The sequence below is a fragment of the Sus scrofa genome, chromosome 13, assembly GCF_054392235.1.
Source record: "Sus scrofa isolate SSC_HxYL_T2T_F1_AM1 chromosome 13, Sscrofa_HxYL_maternal_Yorkshire_Landrace_v2.0, whole genome shotgun sequence".
Lineage (NCBI taxonomy): Eukaryota > Metazoa > Chordata > Mammalia > Artiodactyla > Suidae > Sus > Sus scrofa.
The window spans coordinates 177157266-177174093 of record NC_139395.1 but is presented as its reverse complement, the minus strand read 5'-3'; the positions used below and the strand labels follow the sequence as shown (position 1 = coordinate 177174093).

Here is a 16828-nt window from a genome sequence, read left to right as displayed (position 1 = left end):
ATTATTTCTTTCTTCTTTCTGCAATACTTGTTAATTCCTGGACATATTTTGAAATAAAATAATTGTATTTTTCCAATACAATAATTTACACAAACACTTTTCATATTTTTCTAAGGGTAAATAAAATAGAGGGCAGTCAAGCTAGTGTATGGCTTTATTTCAATTATCCTTATCACATTTTCTCTTTTAAATGGTTGATGACTGTCCTTTTTACACTTGTTACATTTTATTTCAGAGAACATTGTTTAAGAATATGGAAACAAAAAATGCAACAGAGCTGACAGAGTTTGTTCTCACAGGACTTACATATCAACCGGATGGTAAAATTCCCCTATTCTTGTTGTTTTTAGTTATATACATCATCACCATCATGGGGAATCTTGGTCTGATTGCTCTCATCCACAATGACCTTCAACTTCATATTCCCATGTACTTATTTCTTGGGAACTTGGCTTTTGTGGATACTTGGTTATCCTCCACAGTGACCCCCAGGATGCTGGTCAATATCCTCACCAAGAGTAAGATGATCTCTCTCTCTGAATGCATGACACAATGTTTTTCCTTTTTAGTCAGTGGAACCACAGAATGTTTTCTGCTGGCAACAATGGCATATGACCGCTGTGTAGCCATTTGCAACCCGTTACTTTATCCAATGATTATGACTAATAGGCAATGCCTGAGAATGCTGGTCTCATCATTTGTATGTGGTCTTCTTCATGCCTTAATTCATACAGGTTTTTTATTCAGATTAACCTTCTGTAATTCCAATGTAATTCATCATTTTTATTGTGACATCATGCCATTGTTTAAAATTTCTTGTACTGATCCTTCTATTAATGCTCTGATGATATTCGTTTTATCTGGTTCAATTCAGGTGTTTACGATTCTCACTGTTCTGGTCTCTTATACACGAGTTCTGTTCACAGTTTTAAAAAAGAAATCTTTACAAGGCATAAGGAAGGCCTTTTCCACCTGTGGAGCCCACCTCCTATCTGTCTCTTTATACTATGGGCCTCTTCTCTTCATGTATGTTCGCCCTGGGTCTGAACAAGCAGGTGAACAAGATATGATTGACTCTCTATTTTATACTGTTATAATTCCTTTAATAAATCCAATTATCTACAGCCTGAGAAATAAGAGTGTCATAGATTCACTGAGAAGAACATTAAAGAGAAATACTTGTATCTGATACTAATGTGTTCCCTTACATGAAAACAACACAAAATGAGGCCAATTACATGGTGCTATGTGTTGACTATTGTGCAAAGTTTTCTTGGATTCATAATTGACTTATTGTTTTAACGAATTATCTTTAGTAATAAATGTTTTAAAATATTTATATCATAAAAATACAGGGAATTTTATCAAGTGATATCATTCTAAATTAACTAAAGCAGAAATTAAAATTAAAATATTTACATATGTGCAAAATCTTCAATGTGGCTTTATATATATATTTAATAAGCACCACAATAGTGTTGTAATCTGAAAGGCACTTGAGTTTGAGGTAATTGACAGTAAAGCTGCTGTGCAGCCTGGAGGCTCATATCACATTTACCTCCAAATAATAGGCATATTGGCATATTTGTGTTTGAATAAACAGGGTCAAATCATAAGAACTCTGTCAACCATCAAAAGGCCTTTCATTTTACTTTATTTGGGATATGATGAATCGCACTTCTTACAGATTCAATGCTCATGTCACACAGAGGAATAAACAGAATAGGAAAGACATGAGGAAAACATGGTCAGGCCAAATGATAAGAGGATGCTCTTAACTCAGTGTGCTTATATGAGGATCTGGAAGGAGTGAGTTGCCTCTCACTCTCTATAGTGCCTTTTGAGGTAATTTCCACCTGTTTCTTTGTTGTTGGGAAATATGAATATCTGTACTAATTCTGTAAACTAAGAGTTTAGATTGAAGGACTAATTTGGAATGGGCATGGGGAAGAAAGAAAAGTCATAATAGGAAGGAAGTGGTCTCACTCTTCTGAGAACTAAAAAAAATTGTAAAATAAATAAATCAGTAATATGTGTTACAATGTGTTATGGATAAGAATTTTTAATGTGTATTACCAAAGTTCACATTAATCTATGCCTTCCAAAATTCACTAAAATCTCTTCTTTATTGATATGTTTCCTTTTTTATTTCTGTTATAAATTTTTTGTATAGATGTATTTTTTTATATCATGTATATCATTTCAGTGGATGGTTGGGAATGATATAAAATATAAATTTGTATAAAGCCCACATTTTAGAAGATATTGTACAGATATATTTTTAAAATAGACACAAGGAAATGACATATAAACTATTTAATGTTATTAAGATGAAAGGAATGTTGTTTCAAAGTTACAATTATCTAACCATCTAGAACACTACTGATATTAGATGAAACCTCCCCTTTGTAATACTAACAATATAATAGAAATTTCTTTATTATGAAGGTGTATCAATGTTTTAACCTTGAGATTTAAGAGAATTCATAGTTCATCTCTCTTTATGCACATGGATAAACCTTATTTTCTCATCATTTAACAATACCTTGTGCTATTAGGAGTAGCTAACAATATTAAACTCTGTCAAAGAATCAACAAACTTAGGAGTCAAGTGAAAACAAACACTAGCCAATACTAGAAGAGTATCTCTAGGTCTGTGTTGTGACCAGCTAGAGTAGAATATCATTAGCACATTCATGAGGTATCTGTGAAATCCTCTGTAGTCTAGACTTTTAAAAATTGTTATTTTTCTCTAATATAGTGGTTCTCAAAATATAGTGAGGCCCAGAATCACCTGGAGGGCTTAGGGAAAGAGATTAATAGGCTCTACCAAGAGAATTTCTGTTTCAAATGCTAATGCTATAGGTTTTGGACCACACTAGAAAATTACTCTTATAAATAAACAGATAAGTAAATATTTTAAAAATCAATATATTAGAGACCAGTCAACATGGAGTTTCTACACATTTACTCTCTATGCACATATTTTAAAGATTTCCACTCTTGCTTATACTGGGATTTAGATTTTAATGAAGTGTCTTTTCCAAAGGATGAAGTATTGTGCACATTTTTATAAAAGTGTCTTGGAAAACATGACCTACAGTGTTGAAAGCCAATCAAAATCCCATTGCATCATGTCAAGAAGGTTAATGGGAGATACATCTGTGAATTATAAAAACTAATTAATTGGTTGGATAAACTTTAAGACCATCATTTCGAAGAATTTTCATATACAGGGAATTCCTTGAGCTATAATATGATGATGCAAATCTTTATTAAGTACTGAATGTTGGCTTCCTACAAAATCTCATGTTGACGCATTAACTCCCAATGTGGTAGTGTTTGGAGTGAACCCTTTGGGAGGATGTTAGGGTTAGATTAAGTCATGAGGGCAAGCCTTTTACAATGGGATATGTGCAATTGTAAGAAGAAAAGGGACAAGAGGCTTTTTCTTTACATGCATATTCAAACGGGAAAGGCCATGTACAATGGCAGTTACCTACTAGCCAGGAAGTAGCAAACTGATTATGTACAATGTCTACTGACACCTTGTTGTTCATCATCCCATTCTTCAGAACATCAAAAAATAAATGTTTTGGTATAAGGCCAAATAATCTATGACATTCTATTATTGCAGCCTGGGCTATGGCAATTACTATTTAATCAGTGAAGCAGAACTGTTACAATCTTAAGGTATTTAGAGAAAAGACAGAATGGAGTTTCTACATATCTTCTATTCCTTACTTGATCAGCACTGTGTAAATATTCTGAAAGTTTCCATTCTCTATTTATACTTTTCTCCCATTTCTGGATAGAAGGCCAACTCCATACATACATACTGATCAAACAGAAAAAATTAAATAAAAAGAAAAATATTAAAAGCAACAAGGGAAAAGCAACAAATAATATGCAAGTTAACTCTCATAAGGTTAGCAGCTGATTTTTCTATGTAAATTCTGTAGGCAAGAAGGGAGTGGCATGATATACTTAGGAATTTGTTTTCTTCTTAGGGCCACAACTATGGCATAGGGAAGTTCCCAGGCTAGGGGTTGAGTTAGAGCTACAGATACCAGCTTATGCCATAGCCACAGCAATGCAGGATCCGAGGCACATCTGTGACCTGCAGCACAGGTCATGGCAATGCCAGATGCTTAACACACTGAGTGAAGGCAGGGAACAAACCCAAATCCTCTTAGGTCCTATTTGGGTTTGTTAACTGCTGAGCTACAAAAAGAATGCCTATTTAGGATTTTTGAAGGGGTAAAACCTACAACTGTGAATATTCTAGCTAGCAAGCCTCTCATTTAGATTTGAAAGAGAAATCAAAAGATTTACAGACAAGCAAAATCTAAGAGAATTCAGCACCACCAAACCAGCTTTACAACAAATGCTAAAGGAACATTTCTAGGTTGAAAAGAAAAGCCCCAAAATAGAAACAAGAATATTATGAATGGAAAAGCTCATGAGTAAAGGTTAACATGAAATAAAAGTAGGAAATTATCCACAAATCTGTTATCAAAACCAGCAATCATGAGAAGAGAGGACAAATGCATTATAAAAATGTTTATTAAAAATGCATTTGAAATTAAAGATTTTAAAAATATTTTAAAAACGATTTTTATTTTTTCCATTATTTCTGATTTACAGTGTTTTGTCAGCTTTCTATGGTATGGCAAAGTGACCCAGTTACACATACATATATATATTTTTTGACTAACAATTCAAAACAATCTGATATATGTATGGAATGCTATATCAAAAGCTCATGGAAACTGAAAATTAAAAAGCTACAATAGATGCACCCATAAAAAGAAAAGAGCAATCTGAGTGTAACACTAAAGATAGACATCAAATCACAAGAAAAGGAAAAATCACAAGAGAAGAGAACAAAAGAAGAAAGGAAGAAAAAAAATACAATAACAACAAAGCCAAAGAAATTCTGAAAATGGCAATGAGTATATACATATCAATAATTACCTAGAATTTAAGTGGATTAAATGCTCCAACCAAAAAACACAGACTCAGTGAAGGGATACAAAAATAAGACCCACATGTATGCTATCTACATGCGACTGACTTCAGATCTTGGGAAACATACTGACTGAAGGTGAGGGGATGGCAGAAGGTATTCCATGCAAATAGAAAGAAAAAGAAAGCTGGAGTAGCATTATTCATATCAGACAAAATAGACTAAAATATGAAAAATATTATGAAATAAATAAGGGCACTTCTTATTGATCAAGGGATAATTCCAAAAAATGACATGACAACTATAAATATATACACACCCAACACAGGAATACCACAATATATAAGGTAACTGCTAACATCCATGAATGGAGAAGACAATAACAACCCAGTAATAGTGGCAGACTTTAATACTCACTTACAGCAATAGACAGGTCATACAAACAAAAAGTCAATAAAGAAACACAGGCCTTAAATGACACATTGGACCAGCTAGATTTAATCGATATCTACAGAATATTCCATCCCAAAGCAGCAGGATACATTTTCTTCTCTTGTACACATGGAACATTCTTCAAGGACAGATCACATCTTAGGACATAAATCAACCCTCAGTAAATTTAAGAAAATTGAAATCATGCCAAGCATTTTTCTGACCACAACACTATGAGACTCTAAATCAACCACAAGGAAAAGGCTGCAAAAAAACCCAACAAACAAACAAACAAAAAAAAAAAACAAAACACAAACACATAGAGGCTAAACAATATGCTACTAAACCACCAACACATCACTGAAGAAATCAAAGAAGAAATTAAAAAAATGCCTAAAGACAAATGACAATGAAAACGTGAGGATAGAAAACATATGACATGAAGAAAAACAGTTCTAAGAGGGAAGTTTATAGCAATACCATCTTACCTCAGGAAACAAGCAAATCTCAAATAAAGAATCTAAACTTGAACCTAAAGCAAGCAGAAAAAGAAGAAAAAGAAAACCCAAAGTTAGTAGAAGAAATGAATTCATGAAGATCAGGGAAGAAATAAATGAGAAAGAGATGAAGAAAACAATAGAAAATATCAATGAAATAAAAAGCTGTTTCTTTGGAAAGATGGAGAAAATTGATAAACCTATAGCCAGACCCATCAGAAAAAAAGGGAGAGATCTCAAATCAATAAAATTAGAAATGAAAAAGGAGAAATTAAAACTGACACCACAGAAATACATAGGATATAAAAGACTACTATGAGAAACTGTATGTCAATAAAAGAGACGACCTCGAAGAGATGGAAAAAGGGAAATCACAGGCCAATATCTCTGATGAACACAGGTGCAAAATCCTTAACAAAATATTATCAAACTGAATCCAACAATATATTAAAAGGATCTTACACCATAATCATGTGGGATTTATCCCATGGATGCAAGAATCCTTCAGTTGATTGATGAGTCAATCAATGTGATATATACCACATTAACAAAGTAAAGAAAAAAATCATATAATCACATCATTTGATGCAGAAAAAGCTTTTTGACATTAATTCAACACCATTTCTGATAAAAACTCTCCAAATGAATGAGTTCCAATTGCTGCTCAACAAGTTAAGATACAACATTGTCTCTGTGAGGATGTGAATTTAACCCTGGCCTGACTCAGTGGGTTAAGGATCTAGAATTGCAGCAAGCTGTGGCATATGTTGCAGATGGGGCTCAGATCTAGTGTTACCATGGTTGTGGCACATGCCTCAGCTGTAGCTCTGAGAACTTCCATATGCAAAAGGTACAGCTGTAAAAGAAAAGAAAAAATTCTCTAAAATGTAGGCATAGAGGGAACCTACCTCAACATATACAGGCCATAGATGACAAACCCACAGCTAACATCATTCTCAATGGTGAAAAGTTGAATGCATATCCACTAAGATAAGGAACAAGACAAGGCACTCCACTCTTGCCACTTTTATTCATTATAGTTTTTGAAGTCCTAGTCATGGAAATTAGAGAAGAAATAGAACTAAAAGGAGTCCAAACTAGAAAAGAAGTAGTAAAACATGCATTATTTGCTAATGAAATGATACTATACATAGAAAATCCTAAAGATGCTACCAAAAACTGCTAGATCTCATCAGTGAATTTGGTAAAGTTGCAGGATACAAAATTAAACCCAGAAATATCTTGCATTCCTGTACACTAACAATGAAAATTCATAAAGTGAAAATAAGGAAATAATTCCATTTACCATTGCATCAAAGAGAACAAAGTACCTAGGAATTAAGCTACCTTAGGAGACAAACTCTGAAAACTACAAGATGTTGATGAAGGAAATCAAAGATGACACAAACAGGAGTTCACACTGTGGTGCAGCAGAAATGAATCCAACTAGTATCCATGGGGATGTAGGTTCCATCCCTGGCCTTGCTCAGTGGGATGGGGATCTGGTGTTGGCATGAGCTGTGGTGTACGTTATAGACATGGCTCGGATCCCATGTTGCTGCAGCTGTGGCATAGGCCAATAGCTGTAGCTCCTAATTGAGCCATATCCTGGGAACTTAAATATGCTGTGGATGCAGCCTTAAAATTAAAAAAAAAATACAAACAGAGGGAAAGATATATCTTGCTCTTGGATTGGAAGAATCAGTATTGTCAAATACACTATACTACCCAAGGGAATCTATGGATTCAATGCAATCCCTATTAAGTTACCAATGACAGTTTTCATAAAACTAGAACAACAACAAAAAATTGTATGGAAACATCAAAGACCCTGAACAGCTAAAGCAATACTGAGAAAGCAAACAGATTTGTGAGAATCAGACTCCCCATCTTCAGAGTGTACTACAAATCTACAGTCATCAAAACCCCATGTTACTGACACAAAAACAGAAATACAGATCAATGGAACAGGATAGGAAGCCCACAACCAAACTCATGCATCTATGGTCAATTAATCTACAGCAAACAAGGCAAGAATATACATTGGAGAAAAGATGGACTCTTTAATAAGTGGTTCTGGGAAAACTAGACATCTAAAGGTCAAAGAATGAAATTAGAACACTCTGTAACATCACATACAAAAATACACTCAAAATGGATTAAATACCTAAATACAAGACTGACTACTATAAAACTCTTAGAGGAAAATATAGGCAGACACTGTTTGATACAAATCACAACAATACCATTCTTGATGCACCCCTAAAGTAATTAAAATATGAACAAAAATAAACCAATGGAACATAATTTAACTTAAAAGCCTTCACATTGCAAAGGAAACTGTAAACAAAATTAAGAACAACCCACAGAATGGGAGAATATCTCTGCAAACAAAACAACTGACAAGGGATTCCTCTCCAAAATATGCAAACAACTCATATGGCTCAATATCAAATAAACAAACAATCTAAGCAAAAAAGGGCATATGATCTAAGCAGACATTTCTCCATAGAAGACATAAAGATGAAAATAAAGAAAAAATGCTCATCATTGCTAATTACTAGAGAAAGGCAAATCAAATCGTATTGACTTATCACCTCATATCAATCAGAAAGCCTTCATAAAACAGACTATATACAGTAAATGCTGGAGAGGGTACAGAGAAAAAGGACTCTCATAAGCTCTTGTAAGAAATACACATTTGTACAGCCACTATGGAAAACAGTAGAGAAGGGCCACAAAACGCTAAAACTAGAACTACAACATGACCCAGCAATCCCACTCCTGGGCATATATGTGGAGAAAATAATAATTCAATAAAATACATGCACTCCAATATTCACTGCAGCACTATTTGCAATAGCTAAGACACAGAAGCAACCTAAATGTATATTAACAGAAGAGTGGATAAAGAAGATGTGGCACATGTAAATAATGCAACATTACTCAGTAATTAAAAAAGGATGAAATAATGCCATTTGCAGCAACACACATGAAACTAGAGAGTATTATACTAAGTGATAGACAAAGACATCATAAGATGTCACTTATTTGTGGAACCTAAATGTGATACAAATAAACTTATTTGCAAAACAGAAACAGATTCACAGACTTTAAAAACAAACTTATGGCTACCAAAGGGGACAAGTTGAGGGGGGAAGAATGCCTTTGGAGGTTTGTAATTGGCATATGCACACTATTGTACATGGAATGGATGGTCAATGGGACATGCTGTATAGCACAGGGAACTCTATCAAATTTCTGTGGTAACATACATAGGAAAAGAATCTGAAAAATATGGATATGTCTATATGTATAACTGAATCACTTTGTCATATAGCAGAAATTATCACAACATTGTAAATTCATACAATTCAATAAAACATTAAAAAGAGAAAACCCAATGAAAAAATGGGCAGAAGATCTAAATAGACATTTATCCAAAGTAAACATGCAGATGGTCAAACAACACATGAAAAGATGCTCAACATCACTAATTACTAGAGAAATGCAAATCAACACTAAATGAGGTACCACTTCACACTGGTTAGAATGGCCATCATCAATAAATCAAAAAATAACAAATGCTGGAGAGGGTGTGAGAAAAGGGAACACTCCTACACTGTTGGTGGGAATGTCCATTGGAAAACAGTATGTAAATATTTCAGAAAATGAAATATAGAACTATCATATGACCTAGCAATCCCACTCCTAGGCATACATCGCAACAAAACACCCATTCAAAATGTTACATGCTGAACTATACTTGTGAATCTGGGATGAATCCCACCTGGTCATGCTGTACAATCTTTTTGATATGTTGTTACATTCGGTTGGCTAAAATTTTGTTGAGAATTTTTGTGTCTATATTCATCAAAGATATTCGCCTATAGTTTTCTTTTTTGATGTTATCTTTGTCTGGTTTTGGAATTAGGGTGACAGTGGCACCATAGAATATCTTTGGAGTGTTCCTTCTTCCTCAAGGAACTTCCTTTTGAAAAAGTTTAAGAAGGATGGGCACAAGTTCCTCTTTGTATGTTTGGAAGCATTTGCCTGTGAAGCCATCTGGTCCTGGACTTTTATTTGTAGGGAGTGTTTTTAATGACTATTCAATGTTATTTCTAGTGATTGGTCTGTTCAGTTGATCTATTTCTTCTTGATTCAGTTTTGGCAGGCTGTAAGACTCTAGAAAATTGTCCAATTATTCCAGATTGTCAAATTTGTTGGCATAGAGTTGTTCATAGTACTCTCTTATGTTTTTTTTAAAATTTCTGCAGTATTCATATTTATTTCTCCTTTTTCATTTCTTATTTTGTCTCTTTGGGTTCTTTCTCTCCTCTGTTTGGTGTATATAGCCAGAGGTTTATCAATTTTGTTTACTTTTTCAAAGAACAAGCTCTTGGTTTTATTGATTTCTTCTATTGTTTTTTAAAATTTCCATTTTATTGATTTCCTCTTTGATCTTTATGATTTCCTTCCTTCTGCTGACTTTAGGCCTTTTTTTTTCTTCTTTTTCTAATTCATTTAGGTGGTGTGTTAAATTGTCAATTTGAGATTTTTCTTCTTTTTTGATGAAGGCCTGTATTGCTATAAACTTCCCTCTGATCAGTGCTTTTGCAGCATCCCATTGAATTTGAGAAGTTGTGTCTTCATTATCCTTTGCCTCAAGGTAGTTTTTCATTTCTTTCTTCATTTCCCCATTTACCCATTGGTTTTTTAGTAGCATGTTGTTGAGTCTCCATGTAGTGTGTTTTTTCTCATTTCTTTTCCTGTGGTTGCTTTCTAGTTTCACACCACTGTGGTCAGAGAAGATACTTGGAATAATTTCTATACTCTTAAATTTGTTGAGATTAGCTTTTTTCCCCAATATGTGATCAATTCTTGAGAATGTTCCACGCACACTTGAGAAGAATGTGTATTCTGATTTTTGTGGATGTAGTATCCTGAAGATGTCAATTAAGTCTAATTTTTTTATTGTTTCCTTAGGGTCTCTGTTGCTTTATTGCTTTTCTGTCTAGAGGATCTGTCCATTTGTGTGAGTGGGGTATTAAAGTCTCCTACTATGATTGTATTTCCATCAATTTCTTCTTTTATGTATCTTAATATTTATTGTATATATCTGCTTGTTCCTATATTTGGGTCATATATATCGATGACTGTAATATCCTCTTCTTGAATGGATCCTTTAACCACTAAAGAATCCATTCTTTGTCTTTCTTTATGGCCTTCATTTTAAAGTCTATTTTGTCTGATATGAGTATTGCAACTCCTGCTTTCCTGTCATGTCTATTGGCATGAAATATCTTTTCCCACCCCCTCAATTTCATTCTATGTGTCCTTTGTCCTTAAGTAAGTTTCTTGTAGGAAGCAGATTGAATGTTTCTGCTTTTTTATCCACTCAGCCCCTCTGTGTCCTTTGATTGGAGCATTCAGTCCACTGACATTTAAGGTGATAATTGATAGATGTTTATTTATTGCCATTTTTAACTTTGTGTTCCAGCTGACTCTGTGATTTTCCTTTTTCCTTTCTTTTTTTGGTTGGATGGTCTCCATTATTTTCTGGTTGAGCACATTCTTTTCATTTTTTTTAATGTAATATTCGGTTTTGTTTTGTGGTTGCCCATTTTTTTACGTATGTTATCCTCTTCCTATCATTGTGTGTTTTAGACTGATAGTCCTGTAGGTTCAAACACTTCATTACCATAATACAATTTTTAAAAAAGAAAAAAAAGAAGCTATATTTCCTCATGTCCCTTGCCCACATTTTATGGTTTTGATGTCTGGATCACAAGGATGGTTCAACATACACAAGTCAATCAGTGTAATATCCCACATTAACCAAATAAAAATAAAAAAAATACGATTATCTCAATAGATGTAGAAAAAGCATTTGACAAAGTCCAACATCTATTCACGATAAAATCTCTCACCAAAGTGTGTGTAGAGGGAACATTCCTGAACATAATCAAAGCCATTTATGACAAAACCAGAGCAAATATAATACTCAATGGAGAAAAACTGAAATAATTCCCACTTAAATCTGGAACAAGACAAGGATGCCCACTCTCACCACTGCTATTCTACATAGTATTGGAAGTCCTAGCCACAACAATCAGAAAAACAAAAGAAATAAAAGGCATCCAAATGGGAAGAGAAGAGATAAAACTGTCACTGTATGCAGATGATATGATACTATTCATAAAAAAGCCTAAGGAATCAACCTAAAAACTACTTGAACTGATCAAAAGATTCAGCAAAGTAGCAGGATATAAGATTAACATTCAGAAATCAGCCACATTTCTATATACCAACAATGAAACTTTAGAAAAGGAATACAAAAATACAATACCTTTGAAAATCCACTACAAATAGTCAAATACCTGGGAATACACCTGACCAAGGAGGTCAAGGAGTTATATTCCAAGAACTATAAAACATTAATCAAGGAAATTTAAAAAGATGTAAAGAAATGGAAATATATTCAATGCTCCTGGGCTGGAAAAATTAATGTTGTAAAAAGGGCCATACTACCCAAAGCAATATACAGATTATATGCAATCCCTATCAAATTACCCATGACATTTCTCACAGAACTAGAACAAACAATGCAAAAATTTGTATGGAACCACAAAAGAGCCAGAATTTCCAAGGCAATTGTGACCAACAAAAACCAAGCTGGAGGCATAACTCTCCCTGACCTCAGAAAATATCAAAAAGCCACAGTCATCAAATCAGTGTGGTACTGGTACCAACACAGAAAGACAGACCAATGGAAACAGAGTAGAGAACCCATAAATAAACCCCAACACCTACGGCCAATTAAACTTTGACAAAGGAGACAAGAACATAAAATGGGAAAAAGACAGTCTCTTCAGCAAGAATTGCTGGGAAACCTGGACAGCTGTATGCAAGGAATGAAACTAGAACACGCCCTCACACCATGCATGAAAATAAACTCAAAATGGCTGAAAGACTTAAATATAAGACAAGACACCATCAAACTCCTAGAATAGAAGATAGGAAAAACACTCTCTGACATCAACCTTACACATGTTTTCTCAGGTCAGTCTCCCAAGGCAACAGAAATAAGAGCAAAAAAAACCAGTAGGAGCTAATCAAACTGACAAGCTTTTGCACAGCAAAGGAAACCAGAAAGAAAACCAAAAGACAACTTACAGAATGGGAGAAAAGAGTTTCGAATGATGCAACAGACAAGGGCTTCATCTCTAAAATATAAAAATAACTTATACAACTCAACAGCAAAAAAGCCAATAACCCAATTGAGAAATGGTAAAAAGACCTGAACAGATATTTCTCCAAGATGTACAGATGGCCAACAAGCACATGAAAAACTGCTCAACATCCCTGATTTTTAAAGAAATGCAAATCAAAACTACCACGAGATACCACCTCACCCCAGTCAGAATGGCCATCATTAACAAGTCCTCAAATAACACATGCTGGAATGGGTATGGAGAAAAGGGAAGCCTCCTACACTGTTGGTGGGAATGTAAGCTGTTTCAACCACTATGGAAAACAGTGGAGGTACATTAGAAAACTATATACAGAACTTCCATATGACCCAGCAATCCCCCCACTTGGGCAAATATCCGGACAAAACATTTCTTGAAAAAGACACATGCACCTGCATGTTCATTGCAGCTCTATTCACAATAGCCAAGACATGGAAACAACCCAAATGTCCACCGACAGACAACTGGATTAGGAAGATGTGGTATATATACACAGTGGAATACTACTCAGCCATCAAAAAGAACCAAATAATGCCATTTGCAGCAACATGAATGGAACTAGGGATTCTCATACTGAGTAAAGTAAGTCAAAAAGAGACAGACATGGATTAGCAATGAGATCCTCCTGTGTAGCACTCAGAACTATATCTAGTCATTCATGATAGAGCAAGATAATGGGAGAAAAAAAGAGTGTAAACATGTATGTGTAAATGGGTCACCATGCTGTACAGTAGTAAAAAAAACTGTATTGGGAAAATAACAATTAAAAATTTAAAAAAAAGACAGAAAAATGCCATATGGTATCATTTATATCTGGAATCTAATATAGAGCACAATTAACCTATCCACAGAAAAGAAAAGCATGGACTTGGATAATAGACTTGGGGTTGCCAAGGGGCAGGGGGAGTGAGTGGGATGGATTGGGGGCTAGGGGTTTATAGATGCAGACTATTGCTGTTTTTGAATGGATTAGCAATGACGTCCTGCTGTAGCACTGGATACTATATCTAGTCACTTATGATGGAGCATGATAATGTGAGAAAAAAGAATGTATACATGTATGTGTAACTTGGTCACCATGCTGTACAGTAGAAAAAAAATAATGTATTGGGGAAATAAAAGGAAAGAAATAATTGTGGCTCTGCTCTTATACAAAAGGCAAATCTGAATTTGTTACCACCTTGTCCAAAATCCCTGAATAGTTTTCCTCTAAATGGGGCTAGTTACTATGACATAACCTCCAGACCCTGTGTTACCCACCTATCCTCACCTCCCTGATCACATCTGGCTCCTCCTGCTTCTCTGTTTGCAAACCACATTTACCATGTTGTGCTTCTCCAATGATATAGGCTTTTTGATGATACAGAACTGAAATGGGAGTTAACATGGGAAGGTCAACTTTCTTGCAGTTGGAGTTTAGAGGGAATCAAAACCATTGGCCTCACTAAAATCACATGTGATTAGCTTGGACAAGGTAATACTGATCAAAGTCCAAACAGTACAAAACTTTACAGATACACGGGAGCTTGCATAAACATGTCAGATGTGCCATTTGCAGTACAAAGTGGAAGCATAAAATATGATTTCAATTGTTAAGATGGAACTCTCTACAATGAATACTGATTATGATTTCAGAGGCTATAATGCCCTGACGAACTACCTGGATTTCTCATACATGTCCAAGGCCCCAATGCCCAGAAGGACAGCTTAGCTTTGTCCTAATGGGAGTCCATGAGTGCTCTCAGGGGAATTTCAGTTCTTTACTCCTTTCTCTTCTGGCAAAATCACACAGTTGTACAATTGGTTGACTCTTGTATTCAAAACAAATTCAGGTAAACTTTTTTCCTAAGCCTGGATAATGAAGCCTCCAAAGTGAATTTGTGTATAAAATATTGCTGCCTGTGTTACTGGTATTCCAGTGTTCTTGTATTATTTTCTACTTCAGAAAGCAAGTGACAAAAGGATACCCACAAATTCTTAATATATACTGGTAAGAGAAAAAGATTTCTATAATATTCAATACTTTTAATGGAAAGTTAAAACACTGTTACGTTTATAATAATTTTGATCTGCTTTACAAGACATAAAAAAGCCAAGTTGAAAATGGAAAATAGTGAATAATCTGTAAATTTTATCATTATAAGTAAAATCTGGATAAGCAAAATATCTCTAAGACTATCTCTTTAATGATAAATAATTATCTGGTTATATTAATCATAATGACTCCATAGGATATGTTTTGATGAACTAGAACATTAATCAAATTAAAGGGGTTCAGAGATTTAGGTCATAATGTTTACTGTGTAAGAAACCATATATTTTCATTCAAAATATTTACTCAACTAAATTAACCACATTCTCTGATTATAATTTTTGGCCATGTCCATGGCATGTGGAAGTTCCTGGGATCAAACCTGCACCACAGCAGTAACAACAATGGATTCTTAACTGCTAGCCCACCAGGAAAATCCTCTGATTAAATTTTCAGTCACATCACTTAAATAGTCAACTTTCTATCCTTTTTCCAATTCTGACAATAATATCACTTGTGGTAGAAAAGGTGATCAATGTTCTTTATCTGATGAATTGTATATACCCATTTTCAATCTCTTTAGTATAACTTCCTCATCTTTGTTTTCATGCCTCCTTGTTTTAACAATATGAACAGTTTCCAGTGGGTTAGTCATATATACTGCATTTCAGCCACCTCAGTGACTTCCTAGTCATTATTTCTATTAAACCCTTGTTGAATGATACTGCTAAGTTTATGTTATCTGGTGGTTCAGTGATTGCTCCTTGCAAAAACTGGATACTGCACCTGAGTTCTCAATCTCAACTTGTGATTACTCTTCCAAGCTACCACGTTACACTCTCCTTTACTAAACACCCTTCATATCTCATATGTCATCAGATCCTAGTGACTTCACATTCTAATTTATTTTGATCTCTTTGTCTTCCTCAAAACACTAAATGTGGTATTACACAAAGAACTTAAAATACCTTTTAGTCACCTGAGGAGTATTTATAACATGAATATTAGAAGTCAACATTCATAACCTACTGAATCATTTTTACAGTAATACCTCAGAATCTATATTTTGCCCAAAACTCCCCCAGACAATTCTGATATGTAATCTGGTTTAGAAATCACTAGACAAAATCCCAGTCCTGAATAGTGTTTCTGACACAAGGTTCTTCTCCCTGTAGCCTGTTTCTACAACCAAATATTTAATTTCAAAAATAAGTGATGCTGCTGCTGTTTTCAGTGAATGGATATCCTTAAAGAGTAATGTTCAAGATCCTTCACATGGCATTCGGTATATTACATAATCCAGGTTGTTCTAACCTCTTACTTTTAACACTACATTCATGTCTTAAACATAAAACTTCTTTACCTAGTTCAAAAATTTTCCCATAAATTTGCTCACGTTCAGAATGTCTTTCTTCTCTTCTACATCTGTCCATCCCTGTATATATTTTGAAGCAAAATAATCACATTTTTCCAGTGTAGCAATTTCTGCAAATACTTTTTATATTTTTGGTAAGAGTAAATCAAATAAAATGCATACAGGCTCTGCTATGACATAAAAAAGCCATATTTTATATTATGGGTATTTATATTACCCTCATGAAATTTTCCTTTTAAAATTACAGATCAATGTTATTTTTCCATTTGT

At 34.4% G+C, this 16828-nt stretch overlaps 1 protein-coding gene across 1 annotated transcript; it reads left to right on the top strand.

The window, feature by feature from the left end:
* The first annotated feature begins 223 nt into the window (after positions 1 to 223).
* LOC100623107 (olfactory receptor 5H2-like) lies at positions 224 to 1189 on the top strand. The gene has a single exon (XM_003358864.3). The coding sequence runs from the start codon at positions 254 to 256 to the stop codon at positions 1187 to 1189; it is 936 nt and encodes a 311-aa protein (XP_003358912.3). The 5' UTR covers positions 224 to 253.
* The last annotated feature ends 15639 nt before the right edge of the window (positions 1190 to 16828 follow it).